The sequence below is a fragment of the Punica granatum genome, chromosome 3 (genome assembly GCF_007655135.1).
Source record: "Punica granatum isolate Tunisia-2019 chromosome 3, ASM765513v2, whole genome shotgun sequence".
Classification (NCBI taxonomy): domain Eukaryota; kingdom Viridiplantae; phylum Streptophyta; class Magnoliopsida; order Myrtales; family Lythraceae; genus Punica; species Punica granatum.
This window is the reverse complement of record NC_045129.1, coordinates 28,834,835-28,862,153: the sequence shown is the minus strand read 5'-3', so window position 1 is coordinate 28,862,153 and position 27,319 is coordinate 28,834,835. Positions and strand designations below refer to the sequence as shown.

Below are 27,319 nucleotides of genomic sequence, written 5' to 3'. Positions count from 1 at the left end.
AGATCGAATATTAAATGTTATTCTCCCTCCCAACAAGTGCGCTCCCCGGGTTCGAACTTGTGTTCTCCTCCTTAAGGGGGTAATCTGCTTACCACTCAACCAACATTTTTGTTGGTAGTGCTGAAATATTATGAAAACGTTTCCCGGGCTCTGGCCGCTGAGGACCACCCCACGGCCCTACACTAACCACACATTTCGGTCTTGCAAAACATCCAAATGTCAACAGCGCCTTTTTCTACCCGCGCAGTTGATGATTGTGAAACTACAAAACCTGGATTAAATTGTAGTGGGTTCACACTTCAACATCCAACCAAAAGTCAGCCTAAATGATATGAGAAACTAAGCCAACATAGTGGACGAAGTGGTCTTACTACAGTGATATAAAACATCAATTCAAAATCAAAAGGTTATGTTTTCGATTCTCATATGTAGGATATGTGTCATTTAGCTTAATTTCATATCATTATATTAAGATAATGGACCTCTCTTACGATCAAATAAAAAAATTTAACTTGGGTTAATATGGGTGATCGAAACATATTCTCTTTAAGCTAGATTTTAATTTTGAATATTGTGAATTGAAAAAATCTATAATCGAAATAGTTTTACCAAACCTAGATAATATAATTACGACCTATTGTATTTTCAGATATTAGATGGTGCACACCAAAAGAAAAACACGAGGATTACTAACGGAAGAAATGAATTCAATAAAATGACACTCACCTTTTATCTGGAAAGATAGTGAAAATTTTACTATAAGATAATGATACTCACCTTTTAGGTTCAAATTTCAACTCGATTAAACTCACGTGCTTCCTTTATTACGTAGGAATAAAAACAAAACTGAAAAGATAGTGAAAATCTGAAAGAAACTGATAGAAAAGAAAAGAACCCAAAGCCAACGCGTCATCGACCCGTCCAGACATTTGAGACTGCCAGTTTGAACTCCTTTGACTGTTAGATTTGATCCTTTTCCTACTCAAAAAGTACATGAAGAGCCAATGCCATCACCACAGTACATCATATCTTCTGAATCGGAGCTCCATAAGGAAAATAAAGTCAGATATTCGGCTCTGATCGTTGTTTGATCTTCTATTTCCCAAATCGAAGTCGAAAGTCATGGCAAGAGACGGAAGCAGAGATGCACACCAAAAGAAAGACACGAGGATTACTAACGAAAGAAATGAATTCAATAAAATGATACTCACCTTTTATATGGAAGATAGTGAAAATTTCAGTATAAGATAGTGATACTTACCTTTTAGGTTCAAATTTCAACTCGATTAAATTCACGTGCTTCCTTTATTACGTAGGAATAAAAACAAAATTGAAAAGATAGAGAAAATCTGAAAGAAACTGATAGAAAAGAAAAGACAATAAAAGAACCCAAAGCCAACTCGTCATCGACACGTCCGGACATTTGAGACTGCAGTTTGAACTCCTTTGACTGTTAGATTTGATCCTTTCCCTACTCAAAAAGTACATGAAGAGCCAATGCCATCACCACAGTACATCATATCTTCTGAATCGGAGCTCTATAAGGAAAATAAAGTCAATTATTCGGCTCTGATCGTTGTTTGATCTTCTATTTCCCAAATCGAAGTCGAAAGTCATGGCAAGAGACGGAAGCAGAGATGAACATGAAGCACGCCCTGGTCACTACCTTCTTCTGTCGGAAACTGAAGTTGTTCCGGTCTCAGATGATGATGATTCACGGCTTCACCAGCTTGGTTACAAGCAGGAACTCCGCCGTGGCCTCACGTACGTTACAATCACCCTCTTGAAATTTTATTCCGATGTTTGCCTATAGTAATCAAAGTTTAAATAACTGAATTAATCATGATCTATTTATCTTGGCCTCCTCTACTGAGTCTGAAGGATGTAATTTTGTTTTGGGGGTCATTCTTCACTTTCGTTATCGTAGACCAGACATAGGCAGAGGAGTCGGTTTCTTCATTTCGTGGGTTTCAATATATTCGAAGTAATAACTTTAGGAAAAGCATTACTAAAATAGTCAACATTAGAGAGGGTCAGATCCCTCAACAATTCCTCAATAGTCCCTCGATATTTGTCCCTTCCTAAATCAAGCCTCGGCAAGGGATTCCTTCGCTAACGACAACGGGGTCGCTAATTCTCTCACTACCCTTTAAAAAAAAAATTCCTCCCGCCCCTCTCTGATACTTTGCGCTTTGCTTGCCTTGAACCCAAGACCTCCCGCTGCCCCTTGCACATCCAACCCTCACCCGTCAATGTCAATCTCTTCGACCGTTGAGTTATATCAAATTTCACTTGTCATCTTACTACACTTTGAATACTTTCTGATGCTCGAATCAATCACTGAAGAATAGCACTGTAGCAAGCAGTCTTTTGTCGTTTTGGAGTATCTTGCCTTTTTGGTCTCTTTGGGCCGTCTTCTAAGACCTGCAAGAATGTCTTGATGCTTCCTTTGCATGGTTGCCCCCCATACTAACTTGTCTACGAATAGTGGCCTGAGGTATCACTGAGCCTTGTCCTATCATGTCTGTCGGACGGTGGCCGGATTTGCTGCTGGTTTTTCTTTGAATTTCACTTGTCATCTTATTACACTTTAATATATTTATATTACTTATAATTTTGCATTTATATTAATATTATTTATTTTTATTTCCGTAAATACCGAAAACATTTCTTGTTACAAACCTAGTCCACTGATCAAGAAACAAACCAAACATGCAAACCATTATCCAAATTAACACCATATCCACTTACATACCACATATACGTACAAACATTATCCACATGCAAACAATTATCCACATACAAACCAAGTCTACCAATCGATAAATAAACCAAACATACAAACCATTATCCACTTTATCCACTAACAAACCAAATACACATATAAACATTACCCGTCCACAATACATTATCCATGTACGAACCATTATCCACTTAAAACATTTTCAAAAGAAACCGACCTGCTCACCATCACCATCATCATCATCATTAACGAAATCTTCGAACGAGAGTGCGAGAAGTTTACGCATAACATTTATAGCACTATGCAGAAGCCCAATAAAGAAGTACGAAAAGCCTTTGTTTTTCATTGTGCAATGTGCGATTCGGAAGTCCAATGGACCAAGCTTATTCAGTTCAAGTCGGGTTGGTCCATTAAGGGGTAAAACTCTCCTAGTATGGATTTTCTCCGCTAAGCACTGAATCACTCGAATCAATATACGTTGTGAGAAAATCAACAAAAAAGAATAAAAATTAGAGAAAATTCAAAATGTTCAGAAAATTTGGAAACAAATAGAAAAAATTAAATTATTGTGAAAATTTAGAAAAAAAATTACAATAGAAGAATAGAAGAATATTTAATGAAATTATGGAATATTCATAAAGAATTCAAAGAGTGTCAGAAAGTACATTAAAATTGCAAAAAAAAAAAAGGAAAAATAGAACAAGTAAAATTAATGAAAATTTGGAAAAAAAATAAAACAAGGGAAAATTTAAAACAGTACAAACAATTTTCAAAACGCTTTTAAAAAATTTTAAAATTAAATGATCTAATTAAGAAATTAAAACTTTTTTATTTTGATTTTTTTGAAGTTTTGTAATTTCTTATGGTTTTGATTGTTTTAAGTTTTGAACTTTTCTATTTGTTTTCATATTTTTCGATTTTTTGAACTGTCTTCTAATTTTAGTATTTTTTGAATTTTCTATGATTTTTCCAAATTTTCTAAGTTTTCTATGGTTATAAATTTTTTTATAAATTTTAAAATTTTTTATATTTACTATTTGTTTTCGTATTTTCTGAATTTCTTACTAGCTTTTTAACTAATAAAATTTTATTTTATTTTATTGGATATTTTTATGAAATTCTCTTTGATTTTAAAATTTTTCTGAATTTATATAAATTTTTATATCATATGGTTGGTTCCGAATTTTTATTTTTTCTGGTATCTCTTCATTAATTTAATTTTTTTATGAGGTGACTTAAACAGTGACAAGTGTACATCTGTTGGTCCACTCGGAATGAGCGAAAAATGTTAAAGGAGTTGGACGGCGAGTGATGTTTGTGACAAAATAAAAAATATGAGTTCTTTTATGAGATAAGATTTAAATTTGACTAAATTTAGGACAATCGTCAGGACTATGACTTTCGGTGTAATTTGTCCTATCAATTATCAGTATTCTTCATATTTATATTTATCAGATCAATACATTAGATTTTATTTCAATATATTATACTTATATATATTTTCATTATATAATGTAAATATATATTTAGTAAATGTTGTTTGCCTCCTAATATATGGGCCTTGAAGCATATTGCCCCCACTTTTTAATTTTTTGCACAATATCACCTAACCTATTTAGAAAGAAGAAAAGTGCTTGCGGTTAATCTTTAAGCGAAAAATTAATTTATTAATTTCAGAGTTATAATAATAATTTTAAAAAGTTCAAAAAAATTTTAGGGTAAATAACCAAGCAAATCACAAACTTTACATTCTTTTTTTTACGTTTTATTACAAACTATATTTTTTTACTAAGAAATATATGAAGTGCCATTCTTTTGTCCCATTTAGCATCCATCCAAATTTTCGTCAATTTTACTGACATGGCCATTAATAGATGACACGTGGCAAGCAGTCACTCGCTTTGATTGATGTGGTGAGCCATGTTATCAAAAAATATTTAAAAAATTTGAAGCTTGGATAGCCGGAGGTAAGGAGGAATGCGACAGTCTCTATAGCTGTCATCCACGAAGCTTCATCGGAGAAACCATCGAATCCTCTTTGTGCTTCGATCAAAGCACGAGATCTCAATCGAGTCCTCCAGGATTCTATCAACACCACACATGGCTCGATCAAAGTCTCGAAGCCATAGTGGGCATGATCGAGTCCTCTGTCATGCACACAGAGGGCTCCATCCAGACCCATGTGACTTCAACTGAGCCCCCTAGTGCTTCGTCTTTATCATTATCTTTAGTCTCTCTATTGATTTTTTTTTTCGAGCACAGCAACATCAATAGTCCTCTCTGATGTTTCTTGAGCCCTCTATGCATAGAGGGATCGAGCTGCAATGATTTAGCCCTTTGGGGCTTTGATTGAAGCTGGAGATTGAGCCTTGTTTAGTCTTGATCGAATCCTAAAGGACTCGATTGAAACCTTTGTGCTTTGATCGAAGCACATGAAGGGCTCAATGGCTTCTCTGATGAAGCTTTATGGGTAGCAGCAATGGAGGCCACCGCTTTCCGCCCTAACACCAACTGCCCAAGCTTCAAATTTTTTAAATATTTTTTTGATAACGCGGCTCACCACATCAATCACCATTAGTGACCGTTTGCCACGTGTCATCTATTAACGACTAAGTCAGCAAAACCGACATAAATTTGGACGGATGTTGAATGGAACAAAAAATGAAAGTTCATGTATTTCTTAGGTAGAAAATACAGTTTGTGATAAAATATAAAATTTGTGTATTTTTTAGCAAAACAATATAGTTTGTGATAAAACGTAAACTAAGTTTTTTAGCTAAGAAAATGGTCAGAAATATAATCCGAAGGGGGTAGAGATTGGCAACTTGTATTGGCGTTCTCAAATCCCCACCACTGTTGGATCTCATTTAACTGATCCAACTATTATAGAGCAGCTACTAACCTTCAACCATTGGTCTGTAGAATTTTCAATATATATTATAATTTTAATATAGGAGTATAATTTAGACGATTCCATCTTCAATTGAGAAATCGGGTTTAGAACAGTGGTGTAGGTTCACAGAGAATGACAAAGAGATTTCGGATTTGATTCTTTTTGTGGAGTTATTCATATCCATTTATTAACTATTATGATTTCTAGTTTATTATATTAAATTTATGAGTCTCTTTTGTAAAATTAATAATATGTTTTAATTATTTATTTATAACACTAATCTGGCTGGATTTGTCAGTGTAAGTCAAACTTCCACAGAAATTTGTGGATAGTAACAATGGAAATTTCGACGCAACTGGAGTGATTGCATACCACCATCCTAAAGTACAAATATTTTATTCCCGTAATAGTCCTCAATTTTTCAACTTTTCTAATTCAATCCAAAAAAATGCCCTACTAGGCTATGATATCAATAAATGGAAAACCACGCCCCAACAAACTAAAATGCACTTAATAACACAATAAGGAGAATAGGGAATTCAGAGACTACTCTATGACTTGAGGATCTCAGAGAGACAACGTACATTCTTTCCTTCGTTATCGTGCCTGAGTTAGTTTTTCGTACTCATTAGAATAGAAAGAAGAGGAAACAAATCCAAGATCGGATTTGCCTTGAGGAAGAGTTCTCCAACTCACTTTGTCTTAGAGTCAATTCCTCTAGATTCCAAGGAAGATCTTCTATCTTCTCATATAGTTGTTCCACCTTAGTGGTTACAAAAGTTAATCGATCCACTAAAGAGTTTTAGTAATCTTATAACTAGATTTCTACCTTCTCCGTGTCTAGACGTAGACACTCGGGATTAGGACAGAGGTCCAACGATAACTATCAGAATCCTTGATTCACGTTTCTTGAAATACCGTGCTCAGGCACTGCTTCCTTCGATTTTCTTGAATTAAAGTCTCTCATTGGTTAATTGAAGACGATCCAATCCTAAGCAATGCCACTTGCTCAACCAACCCCATGTATGTAGTCTTAATTTCAATCTCAACACAACAGTCAACTCTTCTATGATACCTTGATCAAGAGTTATTCTCCTGAACCAAGCCAGGTTAAAGGGCATAAACGATGAAATTGTATATAGAAATATACCTTGTTGAAGTTTCAGAGTCCACTAAACTTCCACTCCTACTTCAAGTCCGTCACGAGCAATGGTGGAGGTTTTTATGTGTTACTACTGCCTCACTTGCTCGCTCACTCTCAATAGGGCTTATTAAGCTCATTCCTCACACTTGCTAGGCCATCCTAAAAGCAAGGAAGGTATATGGGATACGAGAGGAATAAAAAACACGATTTGTTATCACCACGCTTCACTCTACCTCACTGAACTTGGAAAAGGGAGCATTTGCTTATATAAGAGGTAGTGCCTCTAGTACTGTTAGCTAGCTTGTACATAATTATTACATCATGACATATACTTAAAATCACTCTTACAATCATAAAGCATACTAGTGCAATAATAGAGCATCAAATGCTCTCACACTCACTATACACCACACATTATGCATTATTGGTACGACAAAGTTTAGTATTAGTTACCAACAAAAGTGTTGGTTTAGAGATAAGCAGCTCATCCCCGTAGGGAGGAGAACACAAGTTCGAACCCCGGAAAACGCACTTGTTAGAAGAGAGAATAACCTTTAATACTCGATCTCCCGACTGGATTAGTCAGATCATATTGGGCTCTGGATACCAGGGTACACACTGAAAAAAGTTTATTATTAGTTGCCCTATCAGCAGGGAATATTTCCCCTTGCATGTTGCACCTTTTTGCCGATGCTATATGATCAGTCCATTAACGCTTGGGCCTTTTGGGCCTTCGTCTTTTAAACTCTCTCAAGGTGCTCATTTTATATCTTCACAATTGCTTGCAGAGCCTGAAAGTCTTGGGCTTGATTTCAACTCTATGCTTCCACCTTATCCCACTAAAATTTGCCTTCTGGGAATTTTAAATTCCTACGCTCCATATGAAATTCACTCACCGACAGCACATCACGTTTCATCATTAAACAGCAGCGACTCATTTAAAGTGACAAGAGTAAGAGTTATTGAGAACGAGTGAGACAAAATCTTATCATGTTTGTAAAGGTTCACTTTCACATTAAGAGGGATGGAAGCGGAAGAAGCGGAGCCAAGGAGCCAAATTGCTTGTCAAATTTGAGTTTCATGATCATCTAACCCAACAGACCAAAAGCGATGTCACTGTGATCGTTTTATGATCTTTCATTTGCTTTCCCGAATATTCATATAAACGAAAGAAGCCAACGTCAGAAGAGAAATAATTTGTACCTAATATAGTATGTGTCTGTCAAATAGTTGGGCCAAATACAACTTTCTGCTGAATTTATCGCAATCAAGCTTACAAATGCAATGCACGAACATAGAAGATAGAATTTGGACAGTCTAGTTGGTTAGGATGTGACTTCAGTTTAATTGCTCAGAGTGCACAATTCAATAGTCATGTGATGATATATGGAGAAACCTGGGGACTATTGTGGGAGCCATCAAAAAGAATTTGACTAGAAAGTCAAATACCATGCTCCTCCTAATTTCTTCATGACAGAATCTGTAGTTCCAACAGGATGGGGATCTATAAGAAAGTCCTAAAAAACTAGAATTGGCTACGAATGAAAATACCACAGAATTTGAAGTTGTTGATGGCAAAGGCCATGAAGAGGACTAAACTCCAAAGTATTTCCAGTAAATCAACGCTAATCTACTCTAGGCCAAGAGGAGGTTTGTTTTTAAAGGACTTTTGTATGATCAACGAAGCCTCTTGTATTATCAGAAATTTCGAATGGTATCTCCACATGTATAAGTTAAATGAGGAATAGTTGGTTGAGAAACACTCTCAAAGACGTCGCATCCTGGATGACGTTTAACGTCTTATTCCCCTTGAATCAAATGGGCCGAACATGAAAAGGAAATGGATCCCATTTATTCATAGCTGCAAAAAAACTTTCTTCCCAAAATCAGTCGATAAAGGGAATGGCTAAGAGTGAGATTCGGTTGTTACTCGATGAAGATAGGTCTCCCTTTCTTAGAGGTAAGCCCGGCAGATGAAGTACAGATTGACAAATCTAATCACGAGCCGAGTAACCAATTGCCCGCTCTTATCAAAAGTGCACTGTGTTGCTTAGGTTACTCCCAAAGTAATGTGACTACGTTGATCTACAGCACCAATAAGGTGTAGGAGGCTGAAAAGACACATGATTCCTAACAGTATTGGGATCTTAACCCTGTAGAGGCTATTGACTTGTTCAAGCCAACATAGTGAGACTACCAGTATGGTGGTCTAGTGGTTAAGCTCCAAGCATTTCACTTGAACATCACGAGTTCAAACATTACTGAGGACGTAAAACTAGCCACTATGTGGGTGTATTATGTGCTGGCGTTGGTTGGTCCATAATGCCTGATCCAGTGAGCATTGGACTTAATTCACTAGTGTGCTTGTGGAGTTGCAGTGACCAAGTTGGGCTAAGTCTCAGTGAGTTATGGCAAAAGGAACATTTCGTGGCAGCCAGATTCCTTTAGTTTGGGCAACCACAGCGGGCTAATAACCCAACCTAGTCTTTAATTCATAAAAAAAACCAACATGATGACATTCGGACAAAATGCAGGATACGTAATGGAACGCCAATTTAAGTCCGTAAACTGAAACAAAAGGCTGTGTGCATTGAGTTCCTGAAATTTGTCTTAGAAGACATACACTCCAAACAATGAGAAATTTCCCTCTCTTTTTTTTTTTTTCTATGATGGACCATTAATTGCCTCGGTCACTGTTAAAGATGTAGCTAACATGGATGAGTGCATGGCCAGAACCCATTAGGATAAGGAAGAAGATCATTTATTACCGTTTATCGAAAAAAAGGGGGACGATCTGCTCTCACAATTCCGAGATAGAAGCCCAGAGTTGAGAATCAAGACCAAGGCCTTTAGACTCTAGAAGCAAGTTACTAAAATCCAAGATGAGCACTTTGAAAGGGTCTGAAAGATGAAGGCCCAAGCCTAGCTGGACTGACCAACTTCAGCCATGATATCGGCAAAAACATGCAACATGAAAGGGAATATATCCCTACTATATTCCCTACTGGTGAGAGGGCAACAATACTAAACTTTGTTGAACCAATAATGCATAATGTGGGATGTGTCGGGAGTGTTAAAGCATCTGAAGCTCTATTACGGTACCATTATGCTTTATGATTGTACGAGTGACTTTAAGTATATGTCGTGATGCAATAATCGTGAGCTAGTTAGTTAACAGTATTAGAGGCACCAGCTCTTGTATAAATAAAGGCTCCCTCTTCCAAATTCGGGGAGGTAGAGTAAAGTGTGGTAATAACAAACAGTGTTTCTTAATTCTCCCGCCTGCCATATACCTTTCCTATTTTTAGGACGGTCTAGAAAATGTGAGGAGTGCGGTGAGTAAGTCCTCTTAAGAGCGAGTGAGGCAGCAGTAGCATAGAAGAACCTCCATCGGACCACCATTGCTGGTGACAGGTCCTCTTGACAAGCAATTTGGCTCCTTGGCTCCTCTTCTTTCGCTTCCATCTCTCTTGATTTAAGTGAAAAAATATTATCTACAAGTGATACTTTTCCTTTAAAATTCAGTGTAGGCTCGCTAAGCAGCTATATTGATGTATGCTTCTCATGATGGCTGATATTTAAAGAAGTCATGCAACTAATTTAAAAAATTAATCTTATTATATACGGATTCATTATACATTACTCAATATTGATCGTTAATTATTTGCATTCTGAAGGGCAATAGGCAGTTTCTCGGTAACGTTCTCCATCATATCGATACTTACTGGTCTGAACACGATGTATGGGAACGGACTAAGGTATGGTGGGCCTATGACGATGATATACGGGTTTCCGGTGGTGGGGTTGCTAAGCCTCGCCGTTGGCCTCTCGATGGCGGAGATTTGTTCGGCATACCCGACGTCCGGGGGCCTTTACTTCTGGAACGCCAAGCTTTGCGGAAACCAGTGGGGTCCACTCGCTTCTTGGCTCACGGGCTGGTAAGTCTTTGCTCTATGCCGCCCTAAATTAATTTGTTCGGTTACGTAGATTATATGACCCACGTCAAAACCTCTGTAGTTTGGCCGACGTATCCTACGCAAACCTCTTTAAAAAAAAAAAAAAAAAGTTGTGATACGATTAGAATGGCATTCAACTCAATCTATGCATTTCGGCTAGTTTACTTTTTCTAATGAGTCAAAAGCAAGTCATCCAAACTCGGATTGGGGAATTTTTACTAATAATTGCGCGGTTTGAATCTAACGATGATTTGAATCTTAATCTAAGGCGTGATATGCATTCCCCCTACAGATATTTGACCTAAGACTCATAGTAATGGCCCAATGTTTGCCGACGTGAGTTTGAATTAGCTGGCGTCCATTTCGCTTATGGATACTTAGAATTTCATTACCACAAGCCTAGAGCAACCTCAACTAGCTAGCCCATGATTGACCATGGCAAAATCTGGTCAAACATTCAGCTGAGCGTGGCTTCAATAAATGACTTATTAGCTCCATGGTTATGTGCTAGCTAGCTTGGACATTACCCATGTCTTTTTAATTGTTCCGGCTGGCTTATACATTTCTATCTGGCCCACTACCAGTCATAGCCTCTCATAGGTGCCACATGCAAGATGATACATTAACTTGGATCCTAGACGAGATCATCAATGCGAGCGCGCAATAGAGCAACGACTAAATACATAGTCAGGTTTCTTTTATCGATTACTCGGTTACTCCTTAGATATCTAATTAAAGTAGAGTAAATTGCTCAATTGGTACACAACCTTTTAAGACCGTAACACTTTAGTACAAAAACTAAAAATTGTAACAATCAATCGCAATTTTTTTTTTAACTATAATAATGCTATGAAATTCGTCAATTTGGGGCTAATGAAGTCAAATCTTGCTGACGAGACTTCTTATGTGGTTGTTGATGTGTCAAGCATTGTTGATATACATGTTATGTGGTGCTTCAGTGACATTTTCACATTAAAAATAAAAAAAAACATAAAAATGAAATTAAAAATAGATACTAAACATTAAAGTACAATGAGTAAAACACTAAAAATAAAATTTTCAAAATTGAAATAAATAATTAATTTAATATTGAATATCAAATAATTAGATAAGTAAAAAATAAATAAATATGAAAAAAGCAATTAATAAAGAGAGATTTTTAAAAAATATAAATATAAATTAAAATAATTTAAAAATTAAAATGAATAAACAAAGATAGAAAAAGATGAATTAACAATAAGTATGAAAATTAAATGTTTAAAACTAAATAAGTGAATTATAGAAATATTTCAAAATTAAATCAAATAAATAAAAACAAATAATAAGGAGAGAGAATCTAGTCGGAGAAAAGGGTGAGGACGCCCTCACCGACCACCACCCCTCATGGTGAACTCCGTCGGGGGAGTGGTGGCCGAAGACGGTGCCTCCACCCCCTTCCAATGATAGAAGATCTCTCTAGAGATCTTGACTAGGGATCTTCACTAAGGGTGGGGGTGGAGGGTTGGCCCACCATGAGACTTATTTAATATTTTATTAATATCTCGTCTCATTTTATTTTATTCATTTTTTTATTTTTATTTGTATTTGTATTTTAATTTTTGCTATTTAATTTTAATTTAATTGTTTTATTTCTTTTATCTTTAATGTGAAAAATACCACTCAAGCGCCTTAACAATGCTTGAAACTAGGGGTATGCGGGTCTGGGTACCTTTTTTTCACGATATTCGGACCCTATCTTGTAGGGGATAGGTTCTAAGATTTTGAAATCAAACCCTATCTTGTTGGAATCTGGAACCGAATCTACCCGGAACCTGAATTATACTACAAGTTTCGAAGGAAGCAAGTTATTGATGTTCAGACTCATACCAGAATGGCTAGCCTTAGTAAGGTTGATGTCCTCATTCTTCTTGAAAGGCAGTTTGACATAGAACTGTTTATTCTTCCACAGTGGATGAGACCACTTCTTGAGGAACTCTTGGTAAGAATCTGCACAAGACCTTTGTTTAAGGCCTTCGACAGGAGCTCAATCTCGGTTTGTTAGGCCATGAAGAGTCTAGGGGTTTACACGTACGGTTGAAAGTACTGCTTAAATCGAACTCCTTCGCCGTCATTCTGAGCTTGGCCATCTAGGTAATAGTATCCTAGCCAATCACGATATCCATCTTGGGCAAGGTTGATCCTAACACCTTTGTGATGAGAGAGCATCTGGGATAAACTGGATCTTTATTGGCTTGCTTATGAAGTGAGTCAAGAACACCTCGCTTGCGACGGCTTGCAGCAATCTTTGGAAAAAACTTCTAGATTCATGATGATTTGGGCAGCTCCAATGTCTAGGAATGCAATAACCTCGATAGGCTTTGCATACTTTGAGGAGTATATGGAAACTGAAACATGTGGGATGAAGTTTACGGGGTTAACTTCTCTTGTCACCTCTGCCGCCATGTAGAAACTATCAAACTCTAGTTTTGAGAAATCGGAGTCTAAATCTGTAAGAACTTCCAATGCCGCAATGGAAACTGGTCCAGCTTCTTCATCCAAGGGGAAGAGTGACTCCACGTCATCTTTCTCCAAAGAGATGCCGGTAGCAATCTCTAACTGTTGTACCATCTTAATCCCCTTGCTTCGGGGCATTTAGGCAGTTCTTAGCGAAGTGGCTTGACCGGTTGCAAACATAGCACTTAGAGGACTTAAATTTTTTCCCAAATCTCCTTTTCTTCCTCAAGTACTTCCTTTTCTTCCAGAATATCTTATTCATTTGGCCTTGGACATTTTCCACTTCCATTTCTTCTAGTGGAGCGGTTGTAGTTTATGTCTTTCTAAGAGCACTTGATGCATAGCTCTAGCTTTCCACACGCTCGATCCATGACTTTGTCTCCCTTTACATACTCTCTTATGACCTGCTTTTTTCTACAAATGTCATAGAAAGCTAAGTGAACTTATTGTTGAATTTCACCAACCGTGCAGTCGATGATTGTTCTTCTCCTAGTTTACTAGGCTCTTTCTGTAGCTCCGGCTAAGGGAGCTGGAATGGAAGAGAGGAAAGCTTGTTTTAGGGAGATATCTGCGCCAAGCTCGTAGAATAAGCGAACCATGTGTTTAAAATGGAAATCCAGGTGTTTCCCATTGTAGGAGCAACATCTTCTTTCAAAGAAGTCTCTTCTTTTGAGTTCTTTGAGATCATTAAGATTCCCAATGAACGCCACGTGCATTAATCTGATGGCTTCAACGGGATTCTGACATAAGAGATAGACTTGGTTTGCTTCTCCCATGATGGTCCGCCAGTTGCAGAGTATTCAAGTAAACCGAGCTATGAAGTCTGCTAGAATATTATGATTATTTGGGTGGCAAGTGCTCCTTGAGAAAGATAAGCTCGAAACTCTTGGAGTCTGTCTGGCTACTTAGAATATGGGATATCGTCAAGTGTGAAGACAATATTTCTCCTTGACGGTGGTCCTGCTACCGCTACATGTCGTCGGTCAGAAACTTTAGATCGAACATCTTTGTCCTTGACAGTGGTTCTATTCATTTTAATATGGGTTGAGTCCTATATGGGCCACCCCACCTAATTCTACATTTGTTACTATCTTCTTGTAATTTGTTCTACAATTTATTCATGCATGTTTCCCTATCTCCTCATGCTTCTTCTTTTTCTTGATTTTTCATGTTATGATCCTAATCTAAACGCAAACCTATAATTATGCTTCTTTATGCTCACACTACCTCTTATTCATGCCAAGTGAATTAAAACTAAATGCAAACTAACCATTCTCCTAAACCCGTATCATATAACCAATTCAACTCTATCGACATAACCTGCGCAAGTACTAACCCCGGTGATCACTCCATGTGATCGGGCCGACCGAGATCAATGAAAGGGGGTCGTGGACCTGTAATCCCCAAGGCTAGCACACGCAAGCATAATCACACTCGTTTACTGAGATCATATTCCCAAAACGTGTCCTATTATCTAATAATAGCGGTCATGAATAATTATCTAAATAAAATGCGTTAAGGTACGATTTTACATCGAGAAAGAGGAACCGAGTCAGAGTCGGATTTGAAATCCCAGGGATAAAGCAAACCCAAAGATGCTGACTCGTTCAGGACGTGGACTGGGAGGACTCGAGTTATTGGGCCAGTACGCCTAATGGGCCGAGTCCCCACTTGAGCCTCTCGCTCGTGAAGGTAAGGAAACTCGTGGAGGTTTAGTCCCTGATGGGTTGTGGCCCTCCCAATTCACTTATGCACCTCAATTCCTTTTTCATTCACTATCATTTTAAACCTAATCATTTGAGGGTTCAGGCTCGAACTTTAGCCTTATTCATCCGATTTTAAGTCCGTGTTTACATTTTTTAGCATTTTCATGCAAGATCTCATAAGAACTCAAACCATATAGCACCCATCAAATATCAAGACAACAACATGGCAATTTTTAGGCCATTTTCAGCTCTGGTCACAATGGTTAGTGCCCGTTCCATGTTCGATTTGAGCTCGATTTGTCATTTTAGGCGATTATAGGCCAAGTTAAGGCTTTGCTGGATTCGCGTGAGTCTTTTTTCCTTCATCACAAGCACTTTTAACTCATTTTCAGCCCTTATTAAGTCCATGTGGAGGTGCATTTAAGAAGCACTCAACTGATTTTAGATGTCTAAGTTCATATATTACCGGTTTCTTGCATTTTCGGTCCTAAACAAGAAAGAGCACACATCCAACACCTAAGCAAGAAGAGGCCTTAAGCATGCTTCTAAGTGAAATGGATATATCCATATATCTCTGATTTCGACAATAAAGTATGGCAAAATCTATAGCAAGAACAGGTTCACGTAGGAGTGGGCGTAGTGGTTCACGTAAAAGTACACGTAGAATACCAAAGGGAGTTATTCATGTTTTCGATCTAATGTCGAAGGGACCACGCGAGATGACAAGAGAAGCACAAAAGGGGATTTCGGGTCTCCTCCTTCGCCACTAGCTAGAGGGATGACCAGGATTGGAGTAGCTATTTCGAGGGCCTTCATGGAACTCCTTAGGTTTAGAGAAGATGACCTAGGATGGTCGAAATAGCTCCCTTGCATAGGAAGCTCGCCAAAGACTCAGGAGAGGCGTTGAGAGCCTTTTCGGTGTTCACAGCTGCAGTGGCTGTAAGGGGCTGTTCAGAGATGCCATGATAGCTTACATGGATCTCCAAGAACTATAGAGAATGAGAAGAAAGGGGGCGAAAGTCGTTGTGCAGCTGAACCACCATAGAGGGACCAATGAGCCAAAATGAACCACAAAGAGGCTCTCGGGTCTGCTAAATCTTCAGGGCTGTAAAGTGGTTGTTTGGGGTGTTTCCGGTGAAGGGAGCAGCTAAGATGGGTGGCTAAGAAGGGGGAGAACATGATGGTGGTGGTCGAAATGACGAGGGTCGCTTGAGAGGGCCATAGAAGTAATGGTAATGGAAGGAGGTTGAAGGAGGAAGATGGAAGGGAAAGGTTAAGGGCTTGTTTGGTTTTAGGATATTATTTTAAAATCACAATTCTAACTTAATTCTACCCACTATAAAACAAAATAACTCATACAAAGTCAAAGAGTGGGCCCCATTTATACCACTTTTTTCCACAACAAAACAACATAACTCAAACAAAGTCAAAAGGTGGGTCCCACTTATACTACTCTTTTTTAAAATCAAAATCTGATTTTAAAATCCTATTATGAAACCAAACGCAACATAAGGTGTGTTTGGCAAATTAGTAATATTCATTACTCTACTCTATTTTAACTCCACGTATCTTCAATTCAACAACACAATTATTATTTTTTCATTTTTCTTCAATTTTTTTAACTACCATTTAATTCAATTTTTAATATTAAATTCTCTCAATTATTCATTACTTTTTCCATAATTCAACAATATAATCATTACTTTTTCTCAACTATTTATTACTTTTTTCCATATTTCAAAAACACAATCATTATTTTTTTATTTCATCCATCCACCTTATTATTACAATTACAATTAAATTATATGTATATGTATATATATATATATATATAGTTGGAATGAACTCCATTTCTAAACAGGGTAAATTGCACTGGTAGTTTAAGAAGTTTTATAAATGTTTCAATATGGTACAAAAAGTTTTTTTTGCTACTTGATGGTACAAAATGTTTCAAAGTTGTTTCAGTATAGTACAAACCGTCATCTCACCATTAACATCGTCAAGCCGTCCTTAACAAGACTGTAAATTTTGCACCATCATGTAATTTATATAAAACATTTTGTACTATTAAGTTACATCTTCAAAACATTTTGCACCATCATGTAATGTCCCACAAAAACTGATTTTGCATAATCAGCGTCGACTTGACGGTTTCAATGGCGAGATGACGGTTTGTACTATACTAAAACAACTTTGAAATATTTTATACTATCAAGTAGCAAAAAAAATTTTTGTACCATATTGAAACATTTATAAAACTTTTTGGACTACCAGTATAATTTACCCATTCTAAACAATCCCTAAGTGAGTAAGAGCCTCTTCAATCTTTTTGAGATCCGAAAATTTCGTAGGTTTTAGGGCTCCAAGAATGATGCCTAAGGATTGAAAATGGGAAGTTTTTGTTTATATATGGTTCTGAAAGAGTTTTGATCGTGTTAGATCAAGAGAAGAGAGTGAGGATGCATAATTTTCACTGTGGGACCTCATTTGGCCGAATTTCTCCACAATGACATTATTAAGAAAATATTTCTTCAGCCAAGAGACAGGGCCATGTGGTTATGTGCCATGCATGTGCCGGTCAACTTCAGATCGTTCGACTTTGGGATGCGCGTTCGGGACGGCTCTGGCTTCGTTCCTTGCGTCTTTCCCGCTGAATGCTCATGCGTTCGGGACGGTTCTGGCTTCGTTCCTTGCGTCCAGTGAGTTAGGAACGCTTGGGCGCAAACGACTCGTAAATCGAAATCATATTAAATTTGATTGTACTACATACATGGACTATCTATGTTATCGAATAAATAAAATATAGAATGCAATGCTTCCACGTTCGCACATGGATATCTTTTGGAAAAAGAATGCAGTGGTCGATGTTCCATTATGATCCGCATTACATCCACTCCATGCAAGGTTTCATGGGGCCTGGGGCATTTGGCTATTTGGTCCATTTTAAGACATTATGCATACCAGTGAGCCCGTTATGGTCCTCCGAATAAGTGAATTTCCTTCTCCTCCTTCAGTTTAAATTGTTTGCACTACTTTAATAGGGAATCAATTCATAGTTCGATTTTTGTGGATTGACTCGAGTAGTTCAGCGCCTTCTTAAGTAAAATCTCTTATTTGAGTCTTATAAATATAAAAAATCTATTATTCAAAGAATTTTACCTCTTAATGATTGATCGTGCCTGAACTTAGATTAGTTAGGGCCCCTTAAACTTCTGCATATCAAGTGATGCACGCTGGTAAAATTATATCCGGGTTGAAGCATATCTCTTCTTCTGTAGTATCCTATATATGTCTGTCTTTTTCTCCACTCGCTCATTAATTCTTCCTTTGACATCTTCTAATTGCGCGCCAACGTCATTTAAAATTAGGCTTCGAAACATAGAGTTTTTAGATACGAACTGTGGCCAGAGATCTTTCGTATATTTTCGGCATAATCATCATGTTGGCATCCTTCCGAGTTAGTCTCTCTATCTACCACTATGACGTCAGTATATCCATCAACTGAAAGACTTTTCTTTTCTTTTTTGGGGAAAAACTGAAAGACTTTTCACTTTCAGGAAGCTACCAATTGCCCCCCCCCCCCCCCCAAAAAAAAAAAAGAAAAAGAAGGAAAAACTACCAACTCTAACATGCAATTTCCTATATATTTGGAATTTTGAGAATTAATAACGACAGGCTAATTGAGAAAGAGCATGTGCACTTGTGCAGCCCTTACAATAACTAAGAAATTATATGTTTAATTTTCGTGGTGAAATGATTTGTACATTTTATTAATCACTAAAATTTTTATTTTATTATACTAGATCCGTAGCCTTTAGTGTAACAAAAAAATAAAAATAATAATAAGCTAACTAGCTTAAAAGGCAAAAGAAACCAAATACTTTTTTTTTTCAAATTAGAAAACCTCCCATAACTCGCTTCCATGGCTCTTATTCCTTTTTATACTTTTCAATCAATTAATTTAAGACACATCCTTGCCCCGATTTTCTGAATAGAAATTTTGAGGCCGTCCATGTGAATTTAATAATAATCAAACAGCAACTCAGGGTTCAATGGTAGAAATTTCGCATTTGACTCTTTCTATAATTAGCACGCAGCAATATAAATAATAAAACACGTGGTCAAAAGGCAGAAAGATACATACGATCTCTAAAGGCACTATCGTTCCGCAAGGTGGACGAATAATTTTTTTAATGTTACCGACAAGATAAGGTATTTAAAAAGACCAATCAAAATATTTTGAGGTCGAAATTGAGCCATGGAGGCGGTTTAGAATTATTTGAAAAGTTAAAAATTAAGTTTTTTTGAAATGAACAAATAAATTGTCTAGGATAAGTCCACGATGTGTTATGGACTGACAATCGATTTGGGGACGTGCCATTAGTCGCAGTGGTTGGCATACGGCATGGGGCTCAAACGGGGAGGGTAAGACTAAGGGGTGGACCACAATCTTAACTAGTCTATCCATGCAGCCTTCATACTCAGCATAGTCGATTCCACGCAATCCAATTTTATTGTTCTTTTCAAAAGAAGCTGTTGTGTTTTTTTTTAATCTTTTTTTTAATTTTATACTAAAAATAACACTTTAGCGCTTGTCATCTTCGTGCTTACACAAGTGGATAAGCAATAAAAACCGACTATCATGTTATTTTAAGTAATTTTACATTGTTATTATAATATATACCAGTTTTCATCATGTGCATTACATGGATTTCTTTTAATATATATTTTTATATGATTTCTTATTTTAATTATTTGCAATTTGAAATACCAATTTTCTAGTTAAAATAGTAATATGTTCGATTATTAATTTTTAAATTATAAAAAATAATATTCAATAATTTTTAGTTAAAAAGAGTAAATTAAATAGTTAAATATTGCAGCTAATCATGTTAATTAATGTGCATCATGCGTTATATACTTAAGTTAATTATTAATATAGAACGTTCACATATATTTGGTTTAGATATTACAATACAATTTTATTTTGACTTCTTTTCAGAATATTGTTTATGAAATAATTGTATAATGGCACACTCCATTACAAATATTAAATTTTATTTTATTACAATGTGTTCATAAAGTTGATGGCCAATGATAATATAATTAGTTTTAGTGATATATGTAATTATTATTATCTTATAAAACTTCAGCACAAACATTATTATCTTGTGATAGAAATTATATTAACACTCAGTGGAGTATCTATGTGTTATATTCATTGATTAATTATAATTTTTTTGATATTATTTATATGTTATCTAAAAAATTTATTTATAGCATTTATTTTGATGACTTTTTTTAATGAATTATTGCATGAATAAAATACAATTTGCCCTCAATCTTTGAGTTCAATGACAAACTGTCTCTTGACCTTTAAAAAATTGCACTATATTACCCAACCTATTAAAAATGAAGTAAAGTGCCACATCGGATACTTTCCGACCACTATTCTAGCCAAAACACGATTTATTACTTTCAGATTTTAGAAAATGATTTCAAAAATTGAAAGTAAGAAAAAAATCCAGAACAGATTTAGGGAGGGAGAGGAGGGGAGAGATAGAGAGGGTCGGGCCCTCCGTTTTTCTGCTGCTGCTGTTGCTTGACCGCTGCTCCCCTTCTTAAGACTACCTTGCCTGCAATGAAACCATCATCAAAGAGAACACGGACATTAATTAGATGAATCAAGGACATCCTAGGACCTAGATTTGATCTACTATCAACACATATACAACCCCTGTGGTTTCTTGCGGAGAAAGGGAGGATCTTTAACACGGGTTTCTCAAACTATTTTCATTTACAAATTAACAAGAAAGATCAAATTTCAACCACAGACCCAAATTTCTCACCTCTTGCTTGAGTTGGAAAAATGGGTCTTGTCTCGAGGCCATTTCGAAGAAACTCTGATTAAGATTTCGGAAAAGACGATTCCTTTTTCTTCTGGATTTGGGGAGAGAATGAGGCTGCGGTATGCAGAAGAAGAATGGAGGGACCGATCCTTTCTCTCTCCCTCCTCTCTCTTTTTCCCTCCCCCAAACTTGTTCTTTTTTAAAAAAAATTTCAATTTTTGAAATTATTTTCTACTATCTGAAAGTAATAAATCGTATTTTGGTCGGGAAAGTGATCAGAAAATTATCCGAAGTGGCACTTTACTTTATTTTTAATAGGTCAAGTGGTATAATGTAATTTTTTAAAGGTGATGAAGCACTATGCAATTGAATCCAAAAGTTGAGGGATAAGCTGTATTTTACTCATCATTGCCCATGTAGCTTATTTTACTATATTATTATTATTATTATTATTATTATTCAATTTCATGGGTATTACTTTTTTTGTCTTGTCCAACTAGTTCACTTTTGCCCAACCTCTGGGTACTTGTGCCCTCACGCTGTCTTTTTCTTTATAATAACCTCAAATGATTAGCCTAATGTTCACCGAAAAAAAAAAAATATTAGCCATATATATATATACTCTTACAAAACAAAAGAAGTATAACCAAAATGTCTTTAGAATTGAGATCCACATATTTTTCAAAAAAATAATTGAGATCCACAAGTGCGTGAATAAAGATTTTTCTGCTCTTCCATGTTTCCTGCAATCACCAACCATCCCAGCATTGTCGGTTAGGTCAAATATTGAAATTTCATAAGTGCTAACGACCTTGAGGTCCGGCATGAGCCCAAATAAGCTTTTAAGACGCGATAAAATATGATTGCTAATATGGACTTCTAAAGAGAAGGAAATCAAAGAGCACAAATACAGATAGCGAATAATCTTGAAATCTATCCATCCCTCATAGACAGCTAAATTCATTGGGCACAAGTGTAGATAGCGAATAATCTCGGAATTCATCCATCCTGCACAGAGCGCTAAATTCACCAGAAAATTTTAACTGATCCTACCTCAAATGACGTGATGAGGAAAAATCAATAAGAATTATTTAATGAAGAATAATTATGACAATTATTCGAGTGATTAGCACCAAATTTTTAATTTCATGCATTTTAATTGATGTTTCCTTAATTCACGTGACGAGATAAGATCATCCAATAACTTTTCTAAATTCACTGGGTACAAGTGCAGATAGCGAATAATCTCAAAATCCATTCATCCCCCAAAGAGGGCTAAATTCATTACACCATACTTTCTTTCTCAAGATCTCATTTTATTTATTCATCAAAATTTTCACATTTATTTAATCATAAGACCTTTCTAAAAGGAAATCTGATGGACCCTTTCCTAAATATTTTCCAATTTCTATATCCTGTTGGGCGACGTTGACAAGCCGTACTCATTCACACCTCAAAGTTTTCCTAATTGCAAAAATTAGTTGAGCGATTCTATTTTGCCACGTGTCATGAGAAAGTATTAATTAAATTATAATAAAAAAATAGCATTAATCATCCAAATAATTATCATAATTATATTTAATTACTATAAGTTTATTGATTTTGTCTCTCTACATCATTATAAGATAAGATGATTTCTCAGTATGTATTTTGATTTCTGAAAGTTCAATAATCCATGACTAATTCAATTCGAACTGTATTGACCCATCAAGGGTAAAGTTCACCCTATCGTAAATTTTTTGTAATTTTTTTCATCCATAATAACTTCAATTCGAGGCATTACTTAAATAAATAATCGTCAACCGCGTTATTTAATGAATTCTCCTCCTTCCTCCTGTCTGTTTACTGGTTGGCTGACTGCTCCTATGCTTGACCCTCATTCCTAATAATATATAGTTGGAAGAAACAGAGCAGATTAGAGATCCACAGAACAGGAGAGCAGAGAGAGAGAGAGAGAGATTCTTCCGTGATTGGAATCTCCTCTTCTCTCCTAATTTACGGTCATTTGTTGACTTCTTGGATGCAACTCATCGGTTGAGCAGAGAGACCCAACCAAACCAAACAGATTGATCCCAGCCCTGTGGGTGTTCTTGGATTGAGCCCTTCGTCCCTCTTCCTAGGGGTCTACTTCCCGCTCTCCCCGATGGGTTGGGATCACGAAAACGGCCATGCCCCAGGTCCGGTCGACTCCGGCCACGCCCGGCTGCACGAGCTCGGGTACAAGCAGGAACTCAAGCGGGACCTCTCGTAAGAATTCTGTTCCCCCCCCTCCAGTTCCCTCTCTCCCTCAGATCGAAAAAAACTATCAGGCGATCCTTCCGACACAGTTACGTGTCCAAACAACAGTGGGGATTCGCGTGTCGTTTCTATATGCTTCATTGTTTCGTGTTAACATTCTGTGTCGAAGCTGTAGCATTATTGCAATTGAAGAGGTCGCCTGAACTTTCTGTCTGCCCCTTGTCGCATTCCCACTTCTTCTCAACTCCTTCGAAGAGCGAAATAAAGACCATTTCTCAATGATACTGCAGGGTGATATCCAACTTTGCCTTCTCGTTCTCGATTATATCCGTGCTTACGGGTATAACCACGCTGTACAACACTGGACTTACATATGGAGGCACGATCTCGATGGTTTACGGGTGGTTTATAGCCGGAGTGTTTACTATGTTTGTGGGATTGTCGATGGCTGAAATTTGCTCGTCTTACCCGACTTCGGGCGGGCTGTACTATTGGAGCGCCAAACTTGCGGGCAATAACTGGGCTCCATTCGCCTCTTGGTTGACTGGCTGGTAACTTTCTAGTGGCTTGTAGTTGCTTGCTTGCTTTCGTATAAAATAATTCTCCGTGCTTTCCCGATTTAGATGGCTTGCTAGTTCGTTCTTGATTTCCATTGCTTTGTGTGATGACACCCTTGGAATAGTTTACCAAGGCATAGAAATCGAAACCACTCATAGGACGCGTAGGGATGAGGCTTTCGATTCAGGATGCCTGTTTTGCACTATAATGGGGCCTATGTTTTGTGTATGAGGTCAGGTCCTATAACCCCGATAGAAATGCATAATGACTATGGCCTCGTGGGCACAATGTTGTTGCGTAGGGGAGTCGGATTGCAGGAGAGTCAACGGAGCTCAATGGTGGAAGAAGTGAGAAAATGTTAGCAAAATCTAGGACGCCTAAATTGAAAACTGCACTTCAATGGGCGGGAAAACCGTTGAGGGACAGCCGTCCATCTCGGCTCCTCAACAAGTCCATCTCTTTTCATAGAAGAAGTGATCTATTCATAGAACCTATGAGATGCACTAAGCGGCATATTGGAATTCTCTCAAAGTTGAGTTTGGCTTTTGTAAGAGCTGATAGAAACATCAGCTCCCATCGATGGCTGATGTTGTTTGTCTGCACTTATTCCTGATTTTCTCATCTGCACTTATTCGAGTTTTGTACGAGAGGAAAACAATAGGCCCAAAGTACTGTTTTCTCTCTGATTGAACAACTTAATAAAACACTTTCATAATCCTCTATTTCTTTTAATTCTTTCACCGATAACTTGGTTCTAATTTATTACCCTTTTATCCCCTGCAGGTTCAACATCGTTGGTCAGGTACTTCCTCAAACTTCCTGCTCTGCCAGTTTATCTATTTTGATGCACGGTTAACAGCTCCTAATGATTACAACCTTTACTTTATTTGCAGTGGGCAGTCACCACAAGCGTAGATTTCTCACTCGCGCAGCTGATTTCGGTGATCATCCTCCTCAGCACGGGTGGAAAGAACGGTGGAGGATATGAAGCATCAAAATATGTGATCATGTGTTTCCACGGAGGAATCTTGCTCCTTCACGCAATCATAAACAGTCTCCCCATCTCAGTGCTGTCTTTCTTCGGGCAGATAGCTGCTGCATGGAATCTCCTAGGTAAGAACGTGCAGATCTTTCTGTGTGTGATCGAGTAACCTTACCATTTTCTTACACGTAATTGTGACACGGTGTTTTTCTGTTCTTCAGGGGTCGTAGTTCTCATGATCCTGATTCCTTCTGTTGCGAAGCAAAAGGCTAGTGCAGAGTTTGTGTTCACTCACTTCAATACTGATAATGGGGAAGGCATAGACAGCAAAGCGTACATATTCGTTCTTGGACTTCTTATGAGTCAGTATACTCTGACTGGGTACGACGCATCTGCCCACATGGTAAGTATTTTGTATAGTTTTCTCGAATAAGCTAGTCAGAAGTTGACACGTTAAGAATTCAAGTCTAGAGCTATGTGGAACTTGAATAACTAACTTTTTGAAATATGGAGCTAAATTATGCTCTTCCTATTTCTACTTAGACAGAGGAAACCAAGAATGCTGACACGAACGGGCCTCGAGGAATCATAAGCTCGATTGCAATTTCCATCATCTTCGGTTGGGGCTACCTTATTGGAATCTCCTTTGCAGTAACCAACATCCCTTATTTGTTGAGCACAGACAATGACGCTGGTGGATATGCCATTGCTGAGGTATTCTACTTGGCATTCAAGGACCGTTATGGTAGTGGAGTCGGAGGAATTGTCTGTCTAGGAATTGTCGCTATTGCGATTTTTTTCTGCGGCATGAGTTCAATTACTAGCAATTCTCGGTAAGGATTGTTAAATGACAGCGTGGCTTTCTTTGCCCTTCTTTGCCCCGTTCATATCGTATTCGTGTCTGTGTAACTAAATCTGCTGATCTTAACTCTTTCTTCTTCTTTTCGTTGTTTCAGGATGGCTTATGCGTTCTCCAGAGATGGGGCAATGCCATTTTCGTCACTGTGGCATAAGGTGAACAAGCAGGAGGTCCCAATAAATGCTGTTTGGCTCTCCGCTGTTGCTGCCTTCTGTATGGCGCTGACGGTAATTGCTCATGTCCTCTTTTATTTAAGTTCTACGTTTCGTGCTTGTGTGGATCCATATCGATAGTTTATGAGAGTTAAGTATTTGAAGAGACTTCTTGTGATAGCATGTGTCCTAGATCGGGTTCTAAAACCTGATTATTCGTTGTTTTTCGCTATCTTTTTCTGATAATTTTCATGGGAATAGCTGATCGATTATTCTTCTAAGAGGCTCTGATCGAAATATATCTCCGTATACCGATGAAACCATTCCCCCGTGCTGTTCAGTATCACTGCATTTTCTCACAGCATATACGGAATTGTGCAGTCTCTCGGGAGCTATGTAGCATTTGAAGCGATGGTCTCCATAGCAACCATCGGGCTTTACATCGCATATGCCCTGCCCATTTTCTTCAGGGTGACTCTGGCCCGGAAGTCCTTTGTCCCTGGGCCATTCAACTTAGGCCGGTTCGGAGTCCTTGTAGGCTGGGTCGCAGTCCTCTGGGTCGCTACGATCTCAATCCTCTTCTCGCTGCCCGTCGCCTATCCCATCACCAAGGAGACGCTAAACTACACGCCAGTCGCAGTTGGCGGACTGCTAATTCTCACCATTTCAACTTGGATCTTTAGTGCCAGGCACTGGTTTACCGGGCCCATTAAAAACTTAGATGATTCGAATTAATGTGCTTCTTCTATCTGTGATAATTGCTCAAATTGATATGCTTTCTTCCGTCTGTAAAAATGCTGTAAAAAAACATTGTGTGTCGGATGAAAATATTTAATTTTTTATGTGAAATTTGTTCAATCAAAGAAATTTTCCTCTATTGTTGCAGATTGAAGTTCATATTCTTGAGGAACAATACTCAACGCGCTACAATTCCTTGTTTGATTTGCTTTGATTGTTTCAACAATAAATATCTCTTCCAATGGGCTGCAACACTAAAAAAAATCAGCTAATTAAAGATGGGCTAATCCGTCTAAATTATATCTATATCTTTATGCCTTAAAAAAATAAAAAAAGAATTCATTTTTAAAGAAAAACCAAAATACTGAAAAAATAACAACGGTCCAATAAATTTACATTTATGTCTTATAAATTTTTTTTAAAAAAAAATTTCTAAGAAAAGCTCAAAAAATCGAGAAAATAATGATCAGTTCTGCAAATTTATATTTATATATATTTTTTAAAAAAATTATAATAGCGATTGGTTGCACAAATCTATATTTATATATTTTAAAAAAATTAAAAAATCAAGAAAATAATGATTGATCTTACAAATACATATTCAAAAATAATTTTTTTAAAGTAATATTTAAAAAATTGAGAAAATTTCATTCAGCAACTAAGCATGCTAAGAGCATGTGACTAAGTTTACCACAACTTCGCTTCACATAATAGATATACATCGTAGAGCTCCATTTGAAAATAACTCAAATCACAGTTATTTCCATTCTTACCAAAAATTGACACTCCCCTCCCTCGAGGTTAAATGACTTTTAGTCCCATTCTGGGGAAAATTTGACACTCCCCCATTTGACTTTGACTAACATGGTTAGGATATTTCATAGAATATCTCTTAACTTTTATCTCTATTTTTTTCAATCAACAATAATAATAACAAAATACATAAGGACAGAGAAGTTGTGGGCTTCGCCAAGCAAGGCGGAGCTGTTGCTGAGCCCTCAGTGGCCA

At 37.2% G+C, this 27,319-nt stretch overlaps 1 protein-coding gene across 4 annotated transcripts; it reads left to right on the top strand.

Moving 5' to 3' along the window:
• The first annotated feature begins 1,071 nt into the window (after positions 1-1,071).
• On the top strand, positions 1,072-26,458 carry LOC116199459 (amino-acid permease BAT1 homolog). Of its 4 annotated transcripts, XM_031529806.1 has the most exons (10): positions 1,072-1,144; positions 1,638-1,764; positions 10,458-10,718; positions 23,313-23,573; positions 24,364-24,382; positions 24,474-24,693; positions 24,784-24,965; positions 25,106-25,395; positions 25,519-25,648; positions 25,955-26,458. In XM_031529806.1, exons 1-10 carry the CDS (start codon positions 1,123-1,125, stop codon positions 26,306-26,308), a joined length of 1,866 nt encoding a protein of 621 aa, XP_031385666.1. In that variant the 5' UTR covers positions 1,072-1,122; the 3' UTR covers positions 26,309-26,458. The 4 variants fall into 4 exon arrangements, with proteins under 4 accessions (XP_031385666.1, XP_031385669.1, XP_031385665.1 ...); XM_031529805.1 differs by lacking the exon at positions 1,072-1,144 and having other exon boundaries at positions 1,510-1,764; XM_031529809.1 differs by lacking the exons at positions 1,072-1,144; positions 23,313-23,573 and having other exon boundaries at positions 1,507-1,764.
• Positions 26,459-27,319: the final 861 nt, after the last annotated feature.